The sequence below is a fragment of the Curcuma longa genome, chromosome 16, assembly GCF_044706935.1.
Source record: "Curcuma longa cultivar G26 ecotype Majalengka, Jawa Barat chromosome 16, ITB_CL_G26_1.1, whole genome shotgun sequence".
NCBI classification, from domain to species: Eukaryota; Viridiplantae; Streptophyta; class Magnoliopsida; order Zingiberales; family Zingiberaceae; genus Curcuma; species Curcuma longa.
Window position 1 is genome coordinate 10,477,712 of NC_133876.1, and position 23,509 is coordinate 10,501,220.

At 35.8% G+C, this 23,509-nt stretch overlaps 2 protein-coding genes across 3 annotated transcripts; one reads left to right on the plus strand and one right to left on the minus strand.

Annotated features, from left to right (window-relative positions):
- Nucleotides 1-286: 286 nt before the first annotated feature.
- Nucleotides 287-17,798, minus strand: LOC141847488 (cleavage and polyadenylation specificity factor subunit 3-II). The gene is made up of 14 exons (XM_074735546.1): nt 17,307-17,798; nt 17,165-17,219; nt 16,909-17,086; nt 15,519-15,591; nt 14,996-15,113; nt 11,727-11,800; nt 9,938-10,074; nt 8,433-8,496; nt 6,790-6,855; nt 5,999-6,068; nt 4,801-4,905; nt 2,706-2,847; nt 2,192-2,288; nt 287-1,223 (listed from the first exon to the last, which is right to left on the minus strand). The coding sequence occupies exons 2-14, from the start codon at nt 17,187-17,189 to the stop codon at nt 429-431; spliced, it is 1,944 nt and encodes a 647-aa protein (XP_074591647.1). The 5' UTR covers nt 17,190-17,219; nt 17,307-17,798; the 3' UTR covers nt 287-428.
- A 263-nt stretch (nt 17,799-18,061) lies between these two features.
- Nucleotides 18,062-22,815, plus strand: LOC141847489 (protein trichome birefringence-like 14). 2 transcript variants are annotated; one of them, XM_074735548.1, is made up of 5 exons: nt 18,062-18,333; nt 20,623-20,871; nt 21,003-21,131; nt 21,448-21,643; nt 21,785-22,815. In XM_074735548.1, exons 2-5 carry the CDS (start codon nt 20,715-20,717, stop codon nt 22,614-22,616), a joined length of 1,314 nt encoding a protein of 437 aa, XP_074591649.1. In that variant the 5' UTR covers nt 18,062-18,333; nt 20,623-20,714; the 3' UTR covers nt 22,617-22,815. The 2 variants fall into 2 exon arrangements, with proteins under 2 accessions (XP_074591649.1, XP_074591648.1); XM_074735547.1 differs by having other exon boundaries at nt 18,062-18,228.
- Nucleotides 22,816-23,509: the final 694 nt, after the last annotated feature.

The window sequence follows — 23,509 nt, forward strand, 5'->3', positions numbered from 1 at the left end:
AAATATGCAACACGTTTCGTATCATTTGCCAGACAATCAATGATACCAGCCGTTGAGAGGTAAAATGAAAAGAATTTAAAATTTTAAAATATTTTGACGATTTTAATACTTTAAAAAAAGAGAGAGTCCATGAGATAAAATGTAATTTCCCTGTCACAAATAAATTATCATAAGAATAAGGGTGAGAAGCAAAACATTAAGACTGCTATCCGTTAGTGTGAGATAAAATGCATGTGGCCGATAACCAACGTATGAGACCGTTAAAGTCGTGGGGCCGACCTTTTTGCAAAAGAAGAGATAAAATGCATGTCACTTAGTGTACTAACAGAACTCTTTAACTAAATAAGCTGATAAAAACATATGGAAGGATTGAAATCAAGATCAGCATGATGAGTTCAACTGCTCCATAATCTGGATTGAAATCAACATCAGCATGATGAGTTCAACTGCTCCATAATCTGAAGCAGCTCCCTTGCAAACTTGTCATCCCTCGGCGACCATCTGCAGCAAAAATATACCGTCGGCTTGGGAATGCCATTCTGGTTCTTCATCCTATATTGACAATCTTCGTTCGAACAAACAGCAACATGGAAGGAGCGCAGCTGCAGATGGTCTGGAGCAACTTGAATGTTCTTACAGTCTATTTTTGCTCTAAATTTCACCAGCAAATCGTGAAGGGAACTGCCCGTTGTCGTCGATCCCCTTGGCACATCCACCTCCGTGAGAGAACTCTCACAAAATGAGATGGTATTTGCTTTGTTTGTTGCCAGCTCCATCGTACCGAATTCCACAGGGCAGCAAAAAGCATATAGCACTTGATGTTCTTCTACTCCAAGAGTATGTACAAGCTCATCCTCATCGATGATCTTTGCGGTTTTAGTTTTCTCCATCACAAGGATGCCTTCGGCAGCTGAAGCTTCATTGGAAGTCGAGCATGAAATGAGCCGTGTGTCATCCGTTTTACCAAGTGTGGAAGTAGAACACCTGCGGATGAACATCTTTGTGGCACCGACTTTGACACTGAGGGTTGTAGGAATCAGCACTGTTTCATTGTTGGCTGGATGACAGCACGGTATCCCCAGCTCAGATTGGATTCTTTCTTGTAGCAAGGCCATTTTCGGCTTTTCACCATGTACAAGCATCACATGTTTCGGAGAGAGGAATCCGATAAGATCCATAATCCCTTTAGCATCAGTGTGAGGACTGAAAGATAGTTGATGGATCTGCATGGTGAGATGGTTAAGGATTACTACAATGGGGACAACATCAAGAATAATTAAGTCGCTGTTTTGACCGAAAATGAAAAAAAACTTTAGAGGGAGGTGGTATTTTGAGATTAAGAATGTGATTGGAGATTCCGATATAAGAAACGACTTTGCTCATGCTGGAGGATACTATTGCCTATTTGTCGCCTACTACTGGATGGTTTATCGACAGTAATCTAAAAGCTCTTGGATGGTTTTTGGTTCGTTTCCAGCATGAAGTCTAACATACTCATTTCATCTATATAAAGACCTAGCGGGGCTAATAAGAGATTCAACTCTAATGAAGCCGACATAGTGTTTAATCTCCATTTTGATGATGTCATCATAGTGTTTAATCTCCATTTCTAATGAAGTTATTACGGCGTTTAAGTTTCTACTCTAATAGATTGTACTCCTTTTAAGTATAGAATTTATGGTCTTATCCCTTCATGCTTAAAAAACATATCTACTAAATAATAAGGGGCAAAATTATAGGGGTTAAGCCAGGGTAAAATAGTATTAGATAGACCTAAAACATTTCCAAATTTCATCTAAATACTGCAACAATTCAAACTCATGTTGCCAAAGAAATACTTTATCAAGTAATCGTGTTGCAGATACGAAGAAACACGAAAGCTAAATGTTGAAAAAGCAACGTATTGGTAAGTCCAGAACTTGGAAACTTATGTGGTTTCTTTATTCAGATCTATTTCGGAGTTCTCTTTGATCTCCCTCTACAAGACTACCGCTTACACATTTCAGTGTAATAGATTCAACTGTTTCAAATAAAGCATTGACTGGACCTCTTATCCTTAATGCTTAAAAAACTATATCGGCTAAATAATACGAGGCAGGGAAAAATAGTATAAAGTTGAATTGAAATATTCCCAACACGAAGAAATACGAGAACTAAATTTTGAAAAACAACACATTAATAAGTCCAGAACCTGGCATCTAACATCGATCTGGGTTTCTTTGTCCAAATCTACTTTGGTTGGCTTTCCCGACATCAGTTTATGCCCTATGGTCCCTGCAACACAGTATCTGGAAGATGACAAAGAATGTTAATGGACCAGAAAAGCAAAATACAAAAACAACAGGAAAATAAGAGATTGGTTCACATATGATCAAATCATGCAAATCATGGCAAACTAGTGAGGTATCCAGAAGTAGGCTACTAGATAATTAAAATGTCCACATTTGATTGATGAAAAGGATAAGTATGAATTTTTGTTCCTACAAATTCATAATTTAGAATAAGAATAAGCAGATCATTTTACTACTAGATAGTCTATTTTTCACATATCATTGTCGAAGTAAATGATCAGGTAGTAAAACATCAGACAACTGCTAAATAATGCTATACAATTGGAGGTTTAGTGTAAGTAATGAAATCTATGCCTATAAAAACAAAAGTAAATAACAAAAGTGTGGATGCCCTAATAGCAGAAGAAATAGTACCCAGGAAGTGTGACCAAATTTAGCTCAGATGGAGCCCACTGCTTAAAAACCTCGAGGGAAAATCCTCCACTAATCATCCCAGGTGTCGCAAAGAGAACACAAGGTCCAGGTGCATTAACAAGAGAACGGTCCAAAGGACACACTGAATGATCACACACCATAAAAGCAATTTTAAGCCTAGAAATACATGAACAAATGGAGAAAACAATAAACACAAGTACATTATTGAAATTTGAGGTTTCAAATTACATGGTGATGGGCAAGCCACAGGAAAATAGAGAAATGAAATAAAGGATAATTGAAGGAAACAATTATGTGCTATATGATATTGCATGCAAGTTTTTCTAATCTGCTTTAAAGCAAATTGTATATCAATAGTATTTCATCTGTTTAAATCATATCATGTCATAACTAAAATGTCAGAGGAGGATCCTCCAGAGCACTCTACTTTGAAGACTTCTCCGAGCATTCTTCATGCAAGGAGAAGATCTAAGTAAGACAAAGAAGTGTTAAGATTGCAGACAGAACATTGGAAAGGTCAACCTAATAATTGCAAAAATCCGTCCTACAAAAAGAAGTGCTCACCACCATCAAAGTTTCAGCAAAATGCTTGCTTAGTTCCTATGTGGATGGGAATTTACAATTTTGCCACCTACTCAGGGACCTCCCAAGTAAACTGTTCTTTCAACACTATTAAATTGCATAACATAATGATCAAAGCTTGTTTCTTCTATTTTAGATGCACAGAAGGTTTGAGCATTTGTCAACCTCCTGGACCTCTACAAACCACGTCTGTTCTTGTCTAGATGATAACCATGAGTTCACTGCAAGCACATACAATGATTCCTGAAATTATGTTTTCTTTTATTATGTCTTATCACATAATTTTACTGCATTAGAATGTCCTTGGTGTGCATTGTCAACAAAAATGTCTTTTGTGGAATATTTTCAACGAAATAAATACCAAATCACTCCACGGAAGCATGAAAGAAATAATATAAAGAAACTCAAACAATGGGAAAAGGTACACAGCTTAAAGGAACCAACACTTAGCATTAAAGAAATTCACAATCTTGCCAGATGTCCCGCAGTCATTTCAATGCCGAGGTAAACTACTAGAGATGGAGACAGCAAAAATCAAATGGGCCAAACTAAGTAGAAGGAACTTCTTTCACACAGTTGCAAATGGACTTTGGGTAAGTCCACTTCTTGTATGACCTTATAAGTAACAACCATTGGGAGAAATGTTAGACAATGAAATCTTAAATTAAGAAAGAATACAAGATGTACAAACAAGGCAGGATGAAAAAAAGTCGAGGATTATGTTAGCAGTTGACAGCCAGTTTAAAAAGTATCTAAACCCTATGAGAATCGATTGTAGCTATGTTTCTTATGAGACTAGCTCATCAAATGTAAGTGACACTAGAGTTGCCTGAGTGCCTTAAATATGCTAAGTGAACTAGGCTGTCACCTAGAAGCAACCGGCACAGCAGTTCCTAGATGTGATGCAAAATAGCAAAGAGTTCTCACATTGCTGTGGGTGAATGCAGATAAGACATGATGTGATGCAAAATAGCAAAAGATTAGATTAGAAACTCAGAATATGGGAACATTTTGAAGAACAAAATAAAAACTGATAGATGCAATGACTAAGGAAAAAATAAACATAATATATGACAAAGAAAATGGATTGATGAAAAACTAGATAATTTGGTAAAACATATTTTAAAAATTGATATAATGAAAAAGGAAAATGGAGAAGGTTTTATGGTAAATAAGGAGAATAAGAATAAAATTGTCAAAGTTAATAGAATGATTGTACTAAAGTTTATTTTAGAACCTGAGATATTGAGCATTGTTTATGCCCATGGAGTAAGATTGAAGGATTCAAATTTGAAGATTTCTGAGATTTATTTAATTTATTAGATAATCATTTAGTTATATGCAACAATGCAATGTGTCAATATAATCAACTATTATGCAGCACTAAAATATTTTAATATAACAACTAGCATTTTTCATATACCAACATTTCAAACAAAGCACATAAGAAAAAATAAATTACACATGAAGAATAAATTATTCAAGAAAATACCATGTTTGAAGTCATATGTATTGCGCACTGACGAAGTGTCTTTGATCTTTTGGCTTGCCCATCCAATAAACATCTTATAATACATATTTGCTTGTATTGTCAAACCTGAAAAGTATCACCACATGCAAACAGCATGATCTTGTGTCTACATATTACTATTACTTTAAAAAGAACAATTATAATATACAATAAAACATTAAAGTAGAGTGCTGAAGTGGGAGAAATAAGTTGGATTATTGTAATTGCATAGAGATGCCTATTACATACTAACTATAGGACTCAACCTAAAAACCTATTATGCAAATTCTCTTACTTGCATAACACACTACAATACCAGAGTGGAAAAGAAAACCTAAGGCTTTGTTCCTAAAAGGAAGGAAATTACTAGGAAAATATAAAGGTAGGAGAAAATATTCATAAGAAAAGAATTGTAAATATTTTCTGCCAACTGTTTCCTTGGAGGAAAGAAAAGAGAGAGGGAAACTTATTTTTAAAACCTTAATTATTAAAAACACAAAAAATATCAATTAAAAATATTGATTTTTTTTAAAGTTCATATTTTGAGCTCCATTGCATGCGAAAGTGAGTTTCGGGCCCAAATTCAATGGAAGCATATATAAGAAAACTAGGGGAAGATTACCTTTGACTTTTCCTTCCCTCCCTCATTATTACCAAAATGGAAGGAAAGTGCTGCCAGGATAATTTTCTATCATCTTATTTCCTTCTTGGTTTGCTTTCCTGTAGGAAACACATCCTATACTATGCAAAAGCATTGCTAGCAATCATTTCTACATCCAATGGTCAATGTTGAACGATATTGATAAGTAATGACATCAATATATAATTTAATAAATACTGCACCAATTCAATGGCATACAAAGAACTTAGCAAACATTATATATTTTCTTCCAGTATTTGGCATTGAATGGGTATGTTAATTACCTAGACACTTTTGTGACATTTGTGAAAAGAAAGTTTTCCCTACACGTTTCTATAAGGAAATAGGACAGATCTTTATGATTGAGGTGAATCACACTTGCTTACCAGCTCAAAATAAAATTGCATAGGTAATAGGCTCTATATTAATAGTAGATAAACAAGAATCCATCTAAAATGAAACAAGGAAAACAAGATATTCTTCATCCTAAAAGTGCAAAAAAAAAAAAACCAGGAAAGATCAAAACTCATAAGAACGTACCAGCAGAGAAGTAGATGGGGACCTTTAACTTCATTCGTTCCCAGTAATCATCCAATAAAATGCAAAGTTCCTGAAACACAAGATATTTTCATGAGAACAAACGGCACCATCAGTGATAATGATGTTCTTTAGCTAAGGAACACATCATTTCAATCCAATGTAAACTTGCTACCAATATCTAGTACAAGGAGATTCTCACACAACGTAGTCCTTTGATAATGCTCCTTTGTTAAGGATTTTCTTTGTGGAATGTGAAGCCAATCCCCAGTGTATCAATTGATCCAATGTTATCAAAAAATAAAAATTTGTGAATCACCTTCTTGTCCAAGTCGCTTCTCCTTGACTTTGTATCAAAAATACAGACATTCATATATCCAAATTTTACATCTGCTAACTGAAAGATCCAAATGACCAATGCCAAAATAGTTGGAATCAATAGGCATTCTCAAATAAATTCAATTTCTCTTACTGGATGATCATGATACTTCCAATAGATTGACACCCTTTATCAATGAGGAACACAATTACCATTTAGGTTCAAGGTATATGATAGTGGGTGTAAATTGAGCCTCAGTCTACTGTGTGGACGCATTTCTACATATTTGCAAACATGATCATCCAGATGTAGGGATGCATTCTTAGGAGGATAGGAGAAAAAGGAAGCAAGAAAGAAGGGAAGACAAGTTTGGCAAAGTAAACAATAGTGACCAAAAACTAATATTATATGTCCTCTTAACACATTTAGAAGAACAAAATCCTTAACAAACTTTAAAAGTTGTGTTAGCTAGTACCTGTGCTCTCCCCAAGGCAAATGTCGGGATGAGAACTTTACCTCCTCCAGCAACACATTTGTGAACCTAAGCAATATAAGGAATGAAAGAAATCCTAAATTCAGTGATTGAAATGCCAAAAAAAGGTTAAACAGAATAAAGCCTAAGTATCCTCATGGACTGGATAGAACTTTTAGTTGTATATAAATGCTACAAAGGGTCACATTGTTACCCTTTTTTATTTTGATCAAATTAAATTTAAGGCACACTCAGTTCATTTATGGAAAGGTGTAATTATTTATTTGAATAATATCTAAGAAGATTTTTAACAAATCACGATACCCAACCATTTGTGACCGACCAAAAAAAAAACTTACCTATCATTGGTTGTATTGATCAACATTGTTAGTTGCACTAATAGAACTCAAATATTTAGTAAATGTATCTCTGTTGTTAGTATTAACAGTCATGTGTGGACATCCTTGCCTGCTCAAGAACTATCAATTCCATGACTTAAGTTAGTTACTCAAAGTCTCAAACTAACCATTATTTGACTCAAGCTAACCATTACTTGAGAATGACATATTAAATAATATGTCAACCTAAGGTGGAATAGTGTTAAAGATTGAAGTGAAATAACAACTATTATAAATTGTAAAAATAAATACTAAAAAGAGAGAACTCTAAGCCTAGCCTTTTACCAGAGTATCTGACCGCCCATATAGACGTGGTAGAGTGGGTCGCATGCGGTCAATATTTATTTTCCCAAGGGTGCTATATTATTATTTATCATCAATGAGGATTTTAGCTCAGATGTCCTATAAAATTATGAATAACTTGAGAACCTAACTCTGTCGATTCACTTCTTGACAGATCTCTTAGTGAGGATTAAAGGGTGATAATTAAAAGTGAATTTAATTGCCATAATAAATATTGATAATTAAATGGATTTACTTATGAAGAATAGATTTTGATAAATGGAGACTTGTGAAAATAACCAATGGCAGGTGATAATACATGGTGATAATTAAACGACATAAAGATAAAAATTGACTTTATATTAAAATAAAAACCCACTTAGAACTCTAGTGTTGGGATGACTTATCTAGATCTTTGAACTTGATTAATCAAGATTAAAATTTATGTAGATATTTCCTCTTTCCTTTTTATCTACTTAGCAATTTATATTTTTCCCTGTTTACCTTGGCCTCTAATTTTGTAGGCAAGTAATTTTGAAGCCTTAGTTGATTTCAACCCATGTATAGAGTTGCTTAGAGATTATCGACATGCTAAAAACCGAATTTTGTTTTCCTGGTTTTACTTTTCGTTATGTTCATTTGTCTTTTTGTTAATATATATTCTTATCGTACTTTTTATGACAAAGGGATGAATGCATATTTTTGTTGAATAGGTGTTGTTTACCTTGAGTTATCTATTGTTGTTATAGTTCTTGGTTACCTATTAATATAATGTCATCAAGTGGCGTACCTCCTGTTAAATGGAATTATACCTCCAGGTCATGACAATTCATCATTCATATAATAGTTGAATTAGCAACTTCATGGTACAACTTATAATAAAGTAAAAGAAACGGTTAGATAACTTAGAAAGTTGGAATATTTTCTATCATCTGTCTTATATGCACAGTAACAAATACTACATACCGCCTTTAAGAACTCTCTTTCTCGAGCATATTTTGAGTCGCGAATAGTTGTTGCATAGGTGGATCTGCAAATGAGAATATAGATCATACTTACATAATTGTATATTGTGTAAAGAATATAGATCATACTTGCACATAAAAAAGCAGGAACAAGAACACATGGCAGCAGCAAAGAAAAACAAACTTTTTATTTTCCACAGATTTTATAACCAAAGCAATTCAATAAGCCCAGTGATTCCAATTTAATTTTGCGCCAATAGGCATGTGTTTGTACCAATATTCAACAATCCAACTAAGTTGAATAAAACTAAAAGGCTCATTTGGCTAGACATAACAACTATCTCACATGGTTCCTAGAATTTTAGATTCTTAAGCTAAAACAATCTATGCAAGTTGTTGCTGGCCAAATTGTTTGTTAATAGTCATTAGTTAGTCCATCTGAATCATTTAGTTATACTATGTCTAGATGTCCATCACATTGTTGGAATGGAGATGGTTCCAGGTAGGCTTGAGGAGTAGGTTAGACAACTGATGAAGAAATGATCAACACCCACTTAGATTGCCAAGCTAACGGATATCAGTGCTCAGAGAAGAGCTCCATGTGAATATGATAGTGACTGTGCTTACAACCCTCCACAGCACAATGCCAGAGTACCCATATAGTGCTAGAATGGAGCTTGGGATACAAAGGAGGAGAATCATCTCTATGACATGGCAGAATACTAATATACAGTGAAAAAGCCTATGAGAACCAAAAGTAACTACAACTCGAGAACCGTATACTTGGCAGCAATACCAAGCTATAAAGGGCAAAATAGCATGAGAACCAGATGGAAAATTGCACATCTGTAGCTGATAGGCGTGCAAGGCAATTTGTGAGCATGTCAGAGTTCTTGGTAAGTGTGTTTGATATCTCAAGCATAGACAAGAATAATCTGCTATTTTCCTTATACCTACAGTAATAGGTTTAACAAGAGTAGCAATCTATATGATAAGATCGCATTTATCATTTTTTTTGTTAATATAAAGGGTTATGCAGCCAATTTTACCCCCACATTGCCTATAAGGTTTACTTATAGAAAAATCTAGCTCCATAAAACATGTCCAATGTAAAGCCAGATATGCAGGCCTTGACCTTCATGAACAGATCTCAAAGATATCATACTGGTCTATCAAATATGAATTCCCATGACCAAGGTTTTAAAAGTGTATGTTGGTGGTACAAGGGCATATATGCAGATTAATAGTTTCACATGGTACATGTATTTTTTTTTTTAAAAAAAAAATTTTATATTGACAATAATGTATTTATCACACTGTTACTGCTACAAACCACTGCCAAGCTCTTGAATGTATTTCTTTGCTCTCAGTACTGTACATATGTGCTTCTCCAAAGTTCCAGCTTGCTCCAGTTTGGATAGTTAAATGATAAAATTTGAGTCTATTTGTCTTACTTCCAAAAACAAAATAAATTACTAAAAATCGCAAAACATATATGCTGCATACTCAGTTATAACAAGATCTAGCTGTAAACGATCGATTTGAGCAGCTCCAAGATGTCGATCTGGTGTCATATTGTAATCCCCTGTGTACAAAATAGTGTTTTCTCCAACTTTTGCATAAATCATTGCAGCTCCAAGGACCTTGAAAATAATAAAATAACCAAGATTAAGGCAAATTAGGTAATTGGGAAAACAGAAAGAGACAAGGACAAGGAAAGCAAGTCAGTGTTTCCATATGCAGCAAGCTCTTCCATCAGCCTTGCAAGTGGGTTGACAAAGCCTGTACCTATCCCTTTCAATCAGCATCATTAATTCACTTTCATTTGCTACTTACTGCCTTATCAGCAAGGTAAGGCACATGATTTTTAACACAGTAAATCAATTTTCAAGTTAACAATGATATGACAGATTGATAGTGCTGATTCTATTAGGATTGGGGCGTATGCACATGCAATTGTTTGATTTTGCAATGTACTTCAGCATTTATTTCTTCTCAACTTGGTAGCAGAGCATATTATTATTGCTTCTAGGATTTCTATTTTCACAATCCCCTAAAGAAGGCCATGAGTTATATAACAATGTGACATCTCCTTCTGAAAGTCACATGGCATTCTTATGTAATATCCAAAATGTGAACTATGACAAATTCTAATAATGCTCAATCAGCCTCTATTTCCTTTTCCTTATCCTCTTCAACCTCGCCACCATCCTCATTCATGTCATTATCTGCTCCTCACCTCTTCCCTTACAACACCATTTGTACAGGTGAACAGCCATTGGCCACCCCACCTACACACTGCCACATGCACCCACCACCACAAAGATGTCTCCTTCCTTGTTGATGAACCTAAACATGCTTCATCTCGACTACATCTCTTCCGCCTTCTACTCATCCTCACCATGCTGCATCATGCAGCAAAATTTAATTGTGAAATCTTGTGAAGTTTGAAAAAGGGTATAAAACAGTATCCTATCGGGTCATTCATTAATGATATGTGATTTTCATGGATACGAATGCACAATGTCCAGATAAAAAGTTTATAATATCATGTGGCGAATATGTGAGTATTTGGATGATGAAATTAGTGGAATTGTTTGTGATGCTTTGTAATTAGTTCTAATGAAACGAGATGTAAATTTTGTTTATAATGATATCAGCACTAATTTCAAAAGAGGTGAGGAGTTGTTAGAAGGCTTCCCTGCATTTCTTTGACATATTATGCAACTCCTTGCATTGACCTAATCATCATTATCATCATCAAGCCATGTTATTACAACTATTGTTACAATCACCAAAAAAGTTGTGAAGAGAACATAATTAGGTCACTCTGCTCATCTATGATAATTACTGAGTGCATCCAATGATGCAAAAACACAAAAGGGTAAAATCATTCAATCAATAGCCTATAAGAATGGGTTTGATTCTCTATTAGTGTATGAGCACAAGAATATCAAAATTGACAACATAGAGTTGACTAAATTGTGTACATCTCCACTCTAGATCAAATGAACATAGAAAGGTTTATGAAATTTTACTAGATGATAATGACTAGCTCGCAACACAAAACAATTATATGTACTCTTTTGACTATCTTGAACTAAAAGCTTATACTTCATCTTCCCAACAAACTTCTAAAAAATTAATTCTGACAAGAAAATAAATTGCATGTGCAAAGACTGAGATGCAGTATATAAGTGGAACAGCATGAGAAGCTGGATAAAAGTGGAACAGAGAAAAAATCTAAAATGTATTGCAAGAAAAACAAAAAAAAGGAAAAAGAAAAGAAACATACATGTCCAGCATAATAGGCACGAATCTCAAGATCCTTATCAACTCGAATAGTTTGTTTTATGTCCAAAGGTGTAACTGCATAGAGAGATTGTAAACAATACCAAATATCTTTCTCAAATGTTCTGCGGCCAAGAAAAGATGACAGGGAAAATAAAAGATCACAATAAGACAAGAAACTTAAGTGCTAATGTTAATGTAACCAGGATATAAGGAAAGGTCCCAGCTAAATTAGTTATGTGATCTATTGACCACCGAGCACAACAGAGGTCAATATCGCCAATCCACTATAACAACTCTAATTACATAATTTCCTGTCTTCCATCTCTCCTCACACTAACATTACTAATCCTAATTGCTAGTCGAGCCTGTGTCCTAGGACTCCAACATATTACATTAATTGCTCGGACTTGTAAATATTTCTAATTAAAATTTTCTATTAATGCACAAGTCAATCCCAACAATTTTATCAAGTAACATTTACATCTTATAGTTTATCACAAGACTAGGAAATTCAAATTAATGAGCATAGATACAATCTCATATTTTATAAGATCAGTGGCAGCCTCTAAGAACAAAGTGGTTCAGGAACTGGACTGACAGCACACAATTAATAAAACTGTATGTGGCATGTCTACATCATGCTTCACTCATGAGTATCCATTTTCCTCTCTGCCTATGTGATACTTGTGTACATAGGTGATATAAGCATAGATGACTAGATGGATTGTTATAACCGTAAAATTTAATAAGGATAAATTGTTGGAATTAACAATAATTAAGGGTAATTAGGGTGTAATGATTAATTTTTGAAGTTATATTTAATTTCATTGAGGTGGATTGATCGTTATCAGAGGTTGATTATAAGTTAGGTTGGGCCAAAGACAAATTCAAGTTGTATTTGGTTTTAATTAGAGTTGAACCAAACCATCATTGATGTTAGTTGGGGCGTAATTGGAGTCCAATTTTTGTGTTAATGAGTCATTAGGTGGGTCTTGTGATTAGGAATAAGCAGGTTCAAATCGAGTTTGATTTCAATTTATTTTGGCTAGTTTAGAGTTTTTTTTATATAATAGATAGACGGCCTCCCCCCTAGTTCACCTATTAGGTAAATCCGGCGCACAACTTATGCACACTTAGAAGCCATATCTTCCTCTCCTTCTCCAAATTTGAGTAGGGGGTTCACACAGTTCCTTTTGATCGGTAAAAAGTCAATTTGATTGGCTTAATTAAGGTAATTCTAAAGTGATACAATGATATAGGATAAATTAGTTGTGCCAAGTAGTATAAGTTTCAATAAATCATCAAAACAATATGTTTCGACTGTGTCGCCTGGAACGATGTGGGATTTCAAACTTTCGCTAAGTTATTGATGAAAACAACATGAATGTAAATTTCTTGATTGTTGTAAGTATTAAAAAGTGAAAACTTTAAATCTAATTTTTAAAAGAGCATCAGTTGTTATTTATTCTGTGTGGCACCATATTGTTGTATATCACTAATGATATTTTTAGCGTAAGTGTTGGATAATATTATTCATACTCTGAGAACCTAGATCATATATATATATATATATATATATGAAATAATTAAAGTTGAATCATTAACAAGTGACTATTAATGTACAAATAGTGCTTACTATCCTAAAAAATAACAATGCTTATAATGTGCTAACTACAAGCTTAAGTGGATGTCAATTTTCAATGTTGTTATTCTTTTGAATTCTTAATTGAAGATAATAATTTCATGCACTTCTCTCTTATTCTCTAATTTTAGTCTCTGAGTCAAGCTTTCAGAGCAAAGACAACATTATTATAATTATCATTCATCTTAGAAGTTGGTACTAGCTATGTTATTGCAAACAATAAATTATAAATATTAAATATAGTCCTAAAATAATTATAGGATCTTACAATCCTATAATCCTATAATTATCATTTGTAGGTAGGATTTTCAATCCTAAACAACCTTGTTGATAATGAAAATCAGAAAACCAAACAAAAACTAGGTCACCCTTAACTCTTTGCATTGCCTCCTCTATATCAATGGAGTAGTAGATAGATATATATAAACCTTATTTTATCTCACTGCTTATGGAGAGAAGCAGAATATTCTTGAATTGGATGACAATGACTGTCTCATATTAAATTTTTTTAAGATATCTTTACATATTTGGTAAATGCAAGAGTCATTCAGCATATAATCAAATATTTTTATAAGAGCTCATATCTCATTGTAGGTGAAAAGGAACATCGCAGAAGCAATCACAATCAGTTACCTACTTGAGAAGTAATAAAAATGCTGACTCTTTCATACTAAATAAGTTGCATTCTTCTAGTTTGGCAGTAGATATGTGAGATGTTTGATCTTTGCATAAGAACCAATTAGAACCTAAAGCACCTAGTCCAAAGAAGACAATTGGAAGCATTGAGTTTGATATTGGTTTTCAGGGAACTATAAGGTTTACGTTCATTGGTCAAGGATGTTATAAGCATGAGAAGGTGACAAATTGGATTAATATTGTAGGACTTAGATGAGCATGAGGAAATAGGAGTAACCCTAGGAAGAAAAAAGGAATTAGTTTAGAATTTATAGTTGAGAGATTACATACCCTAAAACCTAGAAATAAGAAAGGGAAGAAGAGCTTCTACAGTTCAGAAAGGAAGAGAGGTTATAGTATGGCAATAGAGTAGACAAGGAGAGAGCTACTACAAATGAAAAGGAGGGGGAGGGTAATACAGGAGTACGAACATTGGGGAGAGGTTGGGCTTGATCATGATGCAAGAGGAGGGTGGAGAACAAGTTGTATGAGTGCATCGGAAGAGGAGATATCACAGTCAACAGAGAAGGGGGATGGGACCAAGATGGAAAGAGGAAAAGGATGGTGGCAGTAACACAAAGCAGAAGCTTCAATTGTGTTAATCAATCAATCTGGAGCTAAACCCATTAAATCAAACAATCAAGATGAGAAGCAGTAATTGGAAACTAAGTTATAAAAACAAGGGTTGACTGCAACTATGCAATTAATCTTACGTTACTTGACAGTGGCAATCGTGAATGAAAGAAAGGGAAAAAACTGAGAGATTGTTAATCATTACTAGTCATTAGTTGAAGAAACAAACAAAAACAAATTTGGCATGAAGCCTAACTCTAACTCAACAACTATATTAGTCCTCAGCATCATGCATACTACTGAACTAAAGATAGGCATACGAAATATGTGTTTAAATCTCTTATGGACATCAAGGTCACATTTCAGAAAGTTAGGCATACCTTTCTTCATACACTGCATAATATGATCATATGTAAACAGCTCTTCCTCTCCTCTTCGATCTACAATAACTTTTCTGTAATCTTCTAACATCAATGGGGCCAAGGCCTTAGTTGGATACTGCACAAACAAAGTAGGAATAATGAATTATTTGACCTAAACATATCTGAAACAAGCAAATATAAATATTCTACCTGTCAAGCCTACCAGAATTATGAAAAAAATCAAATAAGTTTCCCAAAACCCATTTGAATTCATACATATAATAGTTTGATCATATCCTGTAAACTGCAAGTGTATCACTGATTAGCATCATATACATTCACAACAGCTAATCACATCAATTAGGTATACTCAGAGAGCTTTTGTATCTACGATTTGAAGTATAGCGTAGCATATTTAGATCCAAGGAAAGAGAATACTATGAATAAAACAGAACAAAGAATAGATGTAAACAAATAACTTGTCACAGTTATGATATACATAGAGAAAACTATAGAACTTTGAGAGGTAATGAAAACTTGCCGTCATGTATATGGGTCCATGATACCCACAAACTTCTGTAAAGTAAGGAAGAGCACCAACATGATCCAGATGGCTGAAATATAGAAGATTGAATTACTTTCAGCAGATTAGGAGACAAGAAACAATTACACATCCCTATGCATCTGGAACAAGAAAGTGAATACCACATACAATCAGCTTAGACTTTAGAAGGCAAGACAGCCTACCAATATAAAAATCTCCTTTCAAGCAGTCACGTGTGCATAATTCAGAATCAGCAACCCCAAGCATTTGATTTGTGGTAAATAATATAACTTAATTTAAGTATTAAGATTTGTTGCTTGAATGCAGGTTGAGATGAGTTCTATCAAGTTCTGTAAAGAAAAATATAATGTATTGTCCAAGTTTGTTTACACGAGATGTACTGCTCTTGGAAATTTTGATATGAGGCTGCGAGCAGCAAGAGACTTAATGCTTGGTGTAAAATTTTCTTCTCTAAACTACAGTGCTTAACCCAACATGAATCTGGCAGGGGGCAAATAGTAAGACTGTACACAGGCAGTTGGAGACTCCAGAGGTAAGTGTACTGCTTGCTTCTCCAAATGTATATGATATTTCTCATCAACTCTAATAACGTGTACGCTTCAATTTTATATTTACTTTATCAAATATCAATCAATTTTAGTTTTCATTTTTTTTAATCTTTAAAGGTTTTTAAAAAGTATTTTACAATGTTAAGACAACTAGTGTCTTGATTTGAGCAAAATAAAAGGATTACAAAACAAACAAACACTTAAATAACTAAAGAGAGTGGCTTTTGAAAACGGCTAGTTTTCTAGCTTGGATTGATAAGCGCCTACAACACCAAACCTATTTTGCTTATCGTTAACAAGTTAAAATCACAAGGTATATGTACCTATACAGATTACAACTATTAAAACTTATCAAAGAGACCTTCTATTTGTAGGATTTAAACCAACGAACTTTTAATATATATATATATATATTAATTGTATCCTGGGCATAGAGAACACTGACGGAAGTGTAAATAGATTGCGCATGCACTTTATATGACATTGAATAATGATGCAAACATGAACTCAGCATTACACACTTTTTTTTGCATATTTCAGTTGCATTGACTCAACTCAATGCCATTTCACCAAAAAAGGAAGTATCAGAAATTAAAAGAAAATGTCAATTAGTAGATTTGAAAAATAGGAGCATTTTGAATACGTTTTGCTTTTTAGTGGCTTTTGAGTAGATCTCTTAAAAAAACTCAAAACTGAACTTCCCAACAAAAAATCAGACGATATTCCCAGTTTGGTTTTCCAATATTAATTATACCAATTAGAATATCTTCTCAGATTTAAGGAAAGCATCACCAAAAGTAGGTCAAAAGAATGCATACAAGTGTGTTATGACGACACAGGTGAGAGCAGAATTGAAATCACCAGTCTCAGAGATGAGAGAGAAATCTGGGAAGCGACGGTGGTCGAGGTATCCCATATGCATGCCACAGTCGAACATAATCCGCTTCCCACCAATTGACACAACAACACAGCTCTTCCCTACCTCTTGCCCTGCCCCTGATAGGCAAACCAAAAAGCAAAGGTGATAAAGAGGCAAGTGGTGAGGTCCAAGGAACTACAATTTCTGATTATTACCTAAAACGAGGCATTCGATCGCCATTGATGAAGTGCTACTCTCCCGCCGTAAACCCTACAAAAAAGTTGGATTTTGGTTTTCAATAAGCACGAGTCTCTTGTAGTGTAAGGAACGGAAGTGAGTGCACTCGGCGCCACAAACCTCGCTTTGAAGATGCTGTCGTTGCCCGAGTAATTCCAAACCTCGCTAGCCGCAGAGGCGACGAGAAGGGTCCAAGGACGACGAGGCTTCGGCTCCTGGTGGAAAACGGGCTTGCAGCCCTTCTTTCTGATGTCCGTACCGCAGATGGGAGAAATCTCACACAGTGTACTGCAGAGGATACAGGTTCCGGAGGGCTCACGGCTGCGTGCGGAAGGACAGGCCCTCGAAGGAATCAGTTGGGAGGACCCGTTGATGATCGCGTCCTGGGAATCCAACCACGGTGGTGCGGATGACCAGACAACGGAGAAGAACGGAAGTGTAGGATTGCTGTCCCCGCAAGCTTCTTGCCCAGGCTCGCGCCGACAGTGTAGGATTACCAAATTCTTGCAGAGTTATAGGACTTGATCGGAGGCGACTGTGGAAGAAGAGGAGAGATCGAAGGAGGCCGAGGCCACGGCCACGATAGGAAGAAGACGAGAGCTCCTCCGGCGGCCGAGGAAACGAAGGAGGAGGGTTCAGGGCCATCAGGCGCGGGCATAAACCTCTTGTAGCAAAATTTTCATTGTGCTCCCAGAAGTTTGTCATAATTTTCACTTCAGTCCTGAGAGTTTTATAAAATATCGTGAAAAAATAAATAAATTCTTTTGTAAATAATCTCTTATATTAATATATAATTTATCTCGTCAAATTTATTTAAATAACAATAACAATTTAAACCTCGATTGTAGAGAAAGTCTTATAGGTGGATGCCTTGCCTTCCTGCGTCTCTGCGCCCCTTTATGCGGCCATACCAAAGCTTGTGATCTCTTCGCTCCGCCGCTCTCTTCCTTTCGCTCTCGTTCAAGTTTTATCCCCGCGAAACCGGCGCCGCTCCTCCGCCGTGACTTCCTACGGAGTCGGACGCCGGGGAAATTCCCCCCTGGTGAGTTGATTCGACCGAGGACTCTGGAACGTTTGAGCTCTAGTTCTGTTTTCCGTCTACTTTCGACGATTTACCTTCTCGGTTCAGATTCCGATTCGGAGTTTGGTGAGACGTACTGATAGTTTGAGATGCATAATTGTGCTTTGTTTCGCGGCTTGTTTTCTCCTTCGTGAGATGTGCTCTGTGGCTTATTTCTGTTCCAACGAAGATCTGACACGAAAGATGATAGATAGTGAAATCGAAGAGAGGAGAGGGAGTGAGAATGTTACTGAACATCGATCAAAGATGGTCTGCTAATTGCGGCTTCTTGATCAGAATTCACTAGAACAAGTGTGAAATTTCGGGTTATGGATTGAATCTACTAAATCTTTCACTCCATTATTCCTTGAGTTTGAAAAATATGATTCCTTCTTGTTTTTATATATGACGGCCATTGAATTTCCTTTCTTTGGATATTGGGGATTGCTGAATTTGCAAGATGGCCTTCCATCGGTATCTTCCCATCGTTTTTTGGTAATATCTAACATAATTGCAATTAAAGATTGTTCTTTTTAACATCTAACGTAATCGCAATTAAAGATTGGTCCTTTTAACCATAATTCACTCTTTTGCAATCATCTTGATATAAACATGTGTATTGTCTACTGACCATAACCATCTTGCCTCTCTCTGCTGCCAAACTCTCTTCTTCTTGTCCATCTGCCACTTACTATGATCACTGTGGAAGTTCTTGTCTGTCAGTTGTTCTGCTAGCTGATATAACTCTTCTTCTTCTCTGCCACTTACAATGATGTGAATTGCAATGTTAAATGTCAAGACATTTAGATGGGTATCATGGTTATACCTGTCAACTCTCAAGGCGATATCATTAGATCAACCAGATCATTTATTTATTATCCTTCTAGAGTTTTATTTCATCTTTTTTCACTCCTTACACTTTCAACTCTAATCTTTCCAACTGGTTTTCCTATATAATTCATTTGTCACCTTGAACATGTTGACATCATCCATCATCTATTGGAGCCATAGCTAATCTCTTAGATAGTACACATATAGAGGCAAAGTAAATTATTAAATTGCATTTAAAGATACAGCATTTACATTAATTTTGAAATTACCTCCAGTTATCAATTATTGAGGTAATTAATCATCTTATTGTCGCTGTTAATCTTGTCTCGCTATGGTTTTTTTACATTGCATTGTACTGGTAGAAAATGATAGTATAAGAATATGTTGCGCTAATTAGGTTGTATCAGTGGAGACCCTATTGTAATGGGTATCTCTGTATTATTTCATATCTTCACAAATTTGAAAAACAAGGATTATAAAAAGATGATTCATGTTGCCAATTATCTAACCAACCATATAACCTTTTCCTATTGCTTATAGTTTTTTTTTCCAACGTTGTCACCTGATTAAATTTTTTCATGTAGAGGACCTCAAAAATCTATAAAACACATTCATTATCACATACTCAGTGTAAGGATTCTTTTAGTTCAATATTAATCACCAACTATGAAGGTATTGAAAAACTATGATTTGTCTCATTTTACCATTCTAATTGAAAATCCACAAAAAAACCTAGAATTATAACTATTCGCCCTCCTGTCGTGTATGACCAGATATAGTAAACAAGTGAATTGTTATGACTATTAGGTGTAATGTGTAAAAGGAGAAATGAATAGAAATAAAATAAAGGAATTAATCTGTAAAAGTGAAACTCTTTGTGCATGCTCCTTTTAAGGACAAAGAGTATCGTAGGACCCAGAAGATGGTTTCCTAGTGAACAAGTTACCCCTGATCTCAGTGACAGTTTACTATCTAATACAAGAAAAGATGAGAAAGAATATAAGCATATAGCTTGACCTGTCATCTTGAAGGAAACTAAAACATATGCAACAACGAGAATGAGTGCTGTAGAAGAGAAAAACCAAATTTGTTGCAGTGGGAAAATGATCAAATCACTGTTACCTTTTGATCTCTCCCTCTCTCTTCCCTGTTGTTTTACTCTTTATAGCTGCGATTTTTTACCCGTCATGTTGAAGCAAAACATGCCAGCATCCAATTGGTCATATATTGTTGTACATTCTAGTTCATGCTAGTTTTCCTGTTGAGTCTAAATTTATTTACCACATGGCATACAAACATGTTATCTGATATTATGTGCATCCTCATGATCCATGAAATATTTTAACACTGGCATTTCTTACATAATGTCAATGGATTCGCAAGCAAGGTTTTTGCTAAATCGTAGTCAGAATATCATAGTAGGTAGTGATGCTTTACCACATTATTTAAACAAACTCAATTCTGCTTTACATACATAATGTCAACAGATTCAGAAGAAATGTTTTGCTAATCTATTTTGTTAAACAATTATATATCTTCTTGCAGAGCAAGCCAAGTTGTTCTTCATGCACTACTCTTTAGATCCCACACGAATTGCAATAAGAGAAGAGAACTGCAAATAATATTCAGTGGAAGAGATGCAAGGTTGCGGTTTTCATATAGCCAGAAGCGACAAACTACCACTTGCACTTCTTGCTCTAATCTGTGTATCCCTTTTTCTTTGGCCATGGGAGAAAGCACCACTTATGTCTTCTCTACTCCCATCACTCGAACAATTTAGTATTCTTACTCCAGGTGTCTTTTTCTTGGTTTTGTTCCTCTTGCTTACTCCAAATGCTTTAATGATTGTGAATCATCCTGTTCATCATAAAACTTGGGTTTCTTTTCAGTAACAGTTTTTCTGACCAGAACTTCCTATTCCACAGATAAAAAATCATCACGAGACAGCATTGGAAGTTCATCATCTAAGGAAATGGAGCATGCCCCCATCTTTCTCACAAATGACTCTTTGGCATCCGATTCAGCACTGAAAGAGACATATGTGGAAGAGAAAGGTGATTTATTTGTTTCTTTTCCCAAGCAATAATTACTATCTGCTTGCGCCAATTAATGAGGGCCATTCTCAGTACCTGATTCCTCTTCCAAACACAGCTATACTTGAACTCAGGGAGAGTTAAACCTCCTTACCATTTGCCTCTAGTAACCTGATGTAATCTGTGTTTGCTGGGTAGTATTCTTGTTAGTTCAGTTGGTCATCTTTAATTTGTTATCTTACAATGAACTATGGTTCACTACATGCTATCGTTTTTCCAAAAAAAAAAAATAAATCATTGAACTTCACCTGAGATGTAGTGGATGTTCGACTTGTAGAGTGTAATTTTGCCAAGGGAAGATGGGTCGCAGATTCGATGAGACCTTTGTACTCGGGTTCAGCTTGCAAGCAATGGCTGTCACCAATGTGGGCATGCAGGTTAATGAAACGCCCAGATTTCTCATACGAAGGATTTCGGTGGCAGCCACAAGGTTGCAAAGTGCCAGAATTTTCAAGGAGTAGCTTTTTGAGTAGGTGCGTATGCCTGATCACTCTTATTCTATATACCATCATTTTCATAGTGTCTAAAAGGCACCAGTTTTAGCAGAAGATATTGCATCTCTATGCAAGAAGAATCTTCTATTGCAAATGCTTATATGTTCTTTTTGGTTTCAGAATGCATAATAAGACAATTGCCTTAATTGGGGATTCTTTGGGAAGGCAGCAATTCCAATCCCTCATGTGCATGGTCACCGGAGGAGAGTTGAGCCCAGAGGTGGAAGACGTCGGCATTGATTACGGCCTCGTCAAAGCGCCCGGTGCCTTGAGACCTGATGGCTGGGTGTATCGATTTCCAAGTACCAATACAACCATTCTGTTCTATTGGTCTGCCAGCTTATGTGAATTGGAGCCTCTGAACACCTCAGGCCCATCCACTCATTACGCGCTGCATCTCGATCGACCGGTGACATTCTTGAAGCAGCATCTTCCCAGGTTTGACGTGCTGGTACTTAACACCGGGCACCACTGGAACAGAGACAAGTTCAGGGGAAACCAGTGGGAGTTGTACGCCGGAGGGAAGCCCGTTGCGGACGGAGAGGAGCTTGCGGACCTGAGGAATGCGAAAAATTTCACTCTGCACAGCATAGCTAGGTGGGTTGATTCGCAGATTAAGCAACGTCCACAGCTCAAAGCCTTTCTCAGGACAATTTCTCCCCGCCATTTTGTGAACGGAGACTGGAACACCGGGGGAAGCTGCAACAACACTGTGCCATTGGCTGGAGGAAGTGAGGTATCGCAGGACGACTCGAGTGATCCTGTTCCCGAGGCTGCAGTGAAAGGCACGCGGGTGAAGCTCCTGGATATCACTGCACTGTCGCAACTGAGGGACGAGGGGCACGTCTCCAAGTACACCGTCAAAGCGATACTGGGCGTGCATGATTGCTTGCATTGGTGCCTTCCTGGCATACCAGATGCATGGAACGAGATACTCTGTGCTCAACTCTGAAAGCCTTTGTTTAGGTTGCGCTTAGGGAGGTTTAACTGCTTAGGTGGTGAGAATTTTGAACCTTCTTCATCTGTTTATAGAACCTTCTAACTATTGGGATTCGGTGTCTATTGGTTGGTTTCTAGCTTTGTAAGCTAGATAAGAGAAATTTGTATCTAGGATTTTAGATATGATCAATGAAATAAAAAAGTATTTACAGTGAGAATGTGTACTTAAATAGTTTCGAGTTAAATAGTGTGATGATGATGATAACATTGACAATGTTTAGTCAAATTTAAGTGATCATACGCAATTTATATAATAAAAATATCATGTATTTTAAAATAACAATGACGTAATGATTCATTCTATATTGCCTCATTTGGTCATTTACTTATGAACAATTTGACTTTGGAATTTGATTGATTCAAAGTGCCGAAGATACCATTGGTTCAATACACTGTGTATTTGATTCATTTCTTAGTACATACAACCTCAATTGACTTTATCAATTCCATCTAATTCACCTGACCCGATCAGCCCATCCTAATTAGCTTGGATGACCCAACTCGATCATTCAATTCATGCTACCCAACCAAACCTACTCGACTTGTCCACCCAAATGGACCAACCTAATGCATTCGCTTGACTCGTCAAATACAAGTAATTTTATTTGTGATAAAAGCGGAATAGAATGAAATGAATAAATGAACGCGCAAATATATAAAGATATAAATTACGGAGGAAATAAACCATTCTCATTCTATTTCATTCCGCCTTCCAAGTGAACCTTTAATTATGAAATAAAAAAATGATTCTAAAGCATGGATCATTTTACCCTCCAGTTATAAAATCAAATCAAATAAACCATTTCTATTTCTAGCCCATGTTTTCCATGTACCGATAGAGCTAGA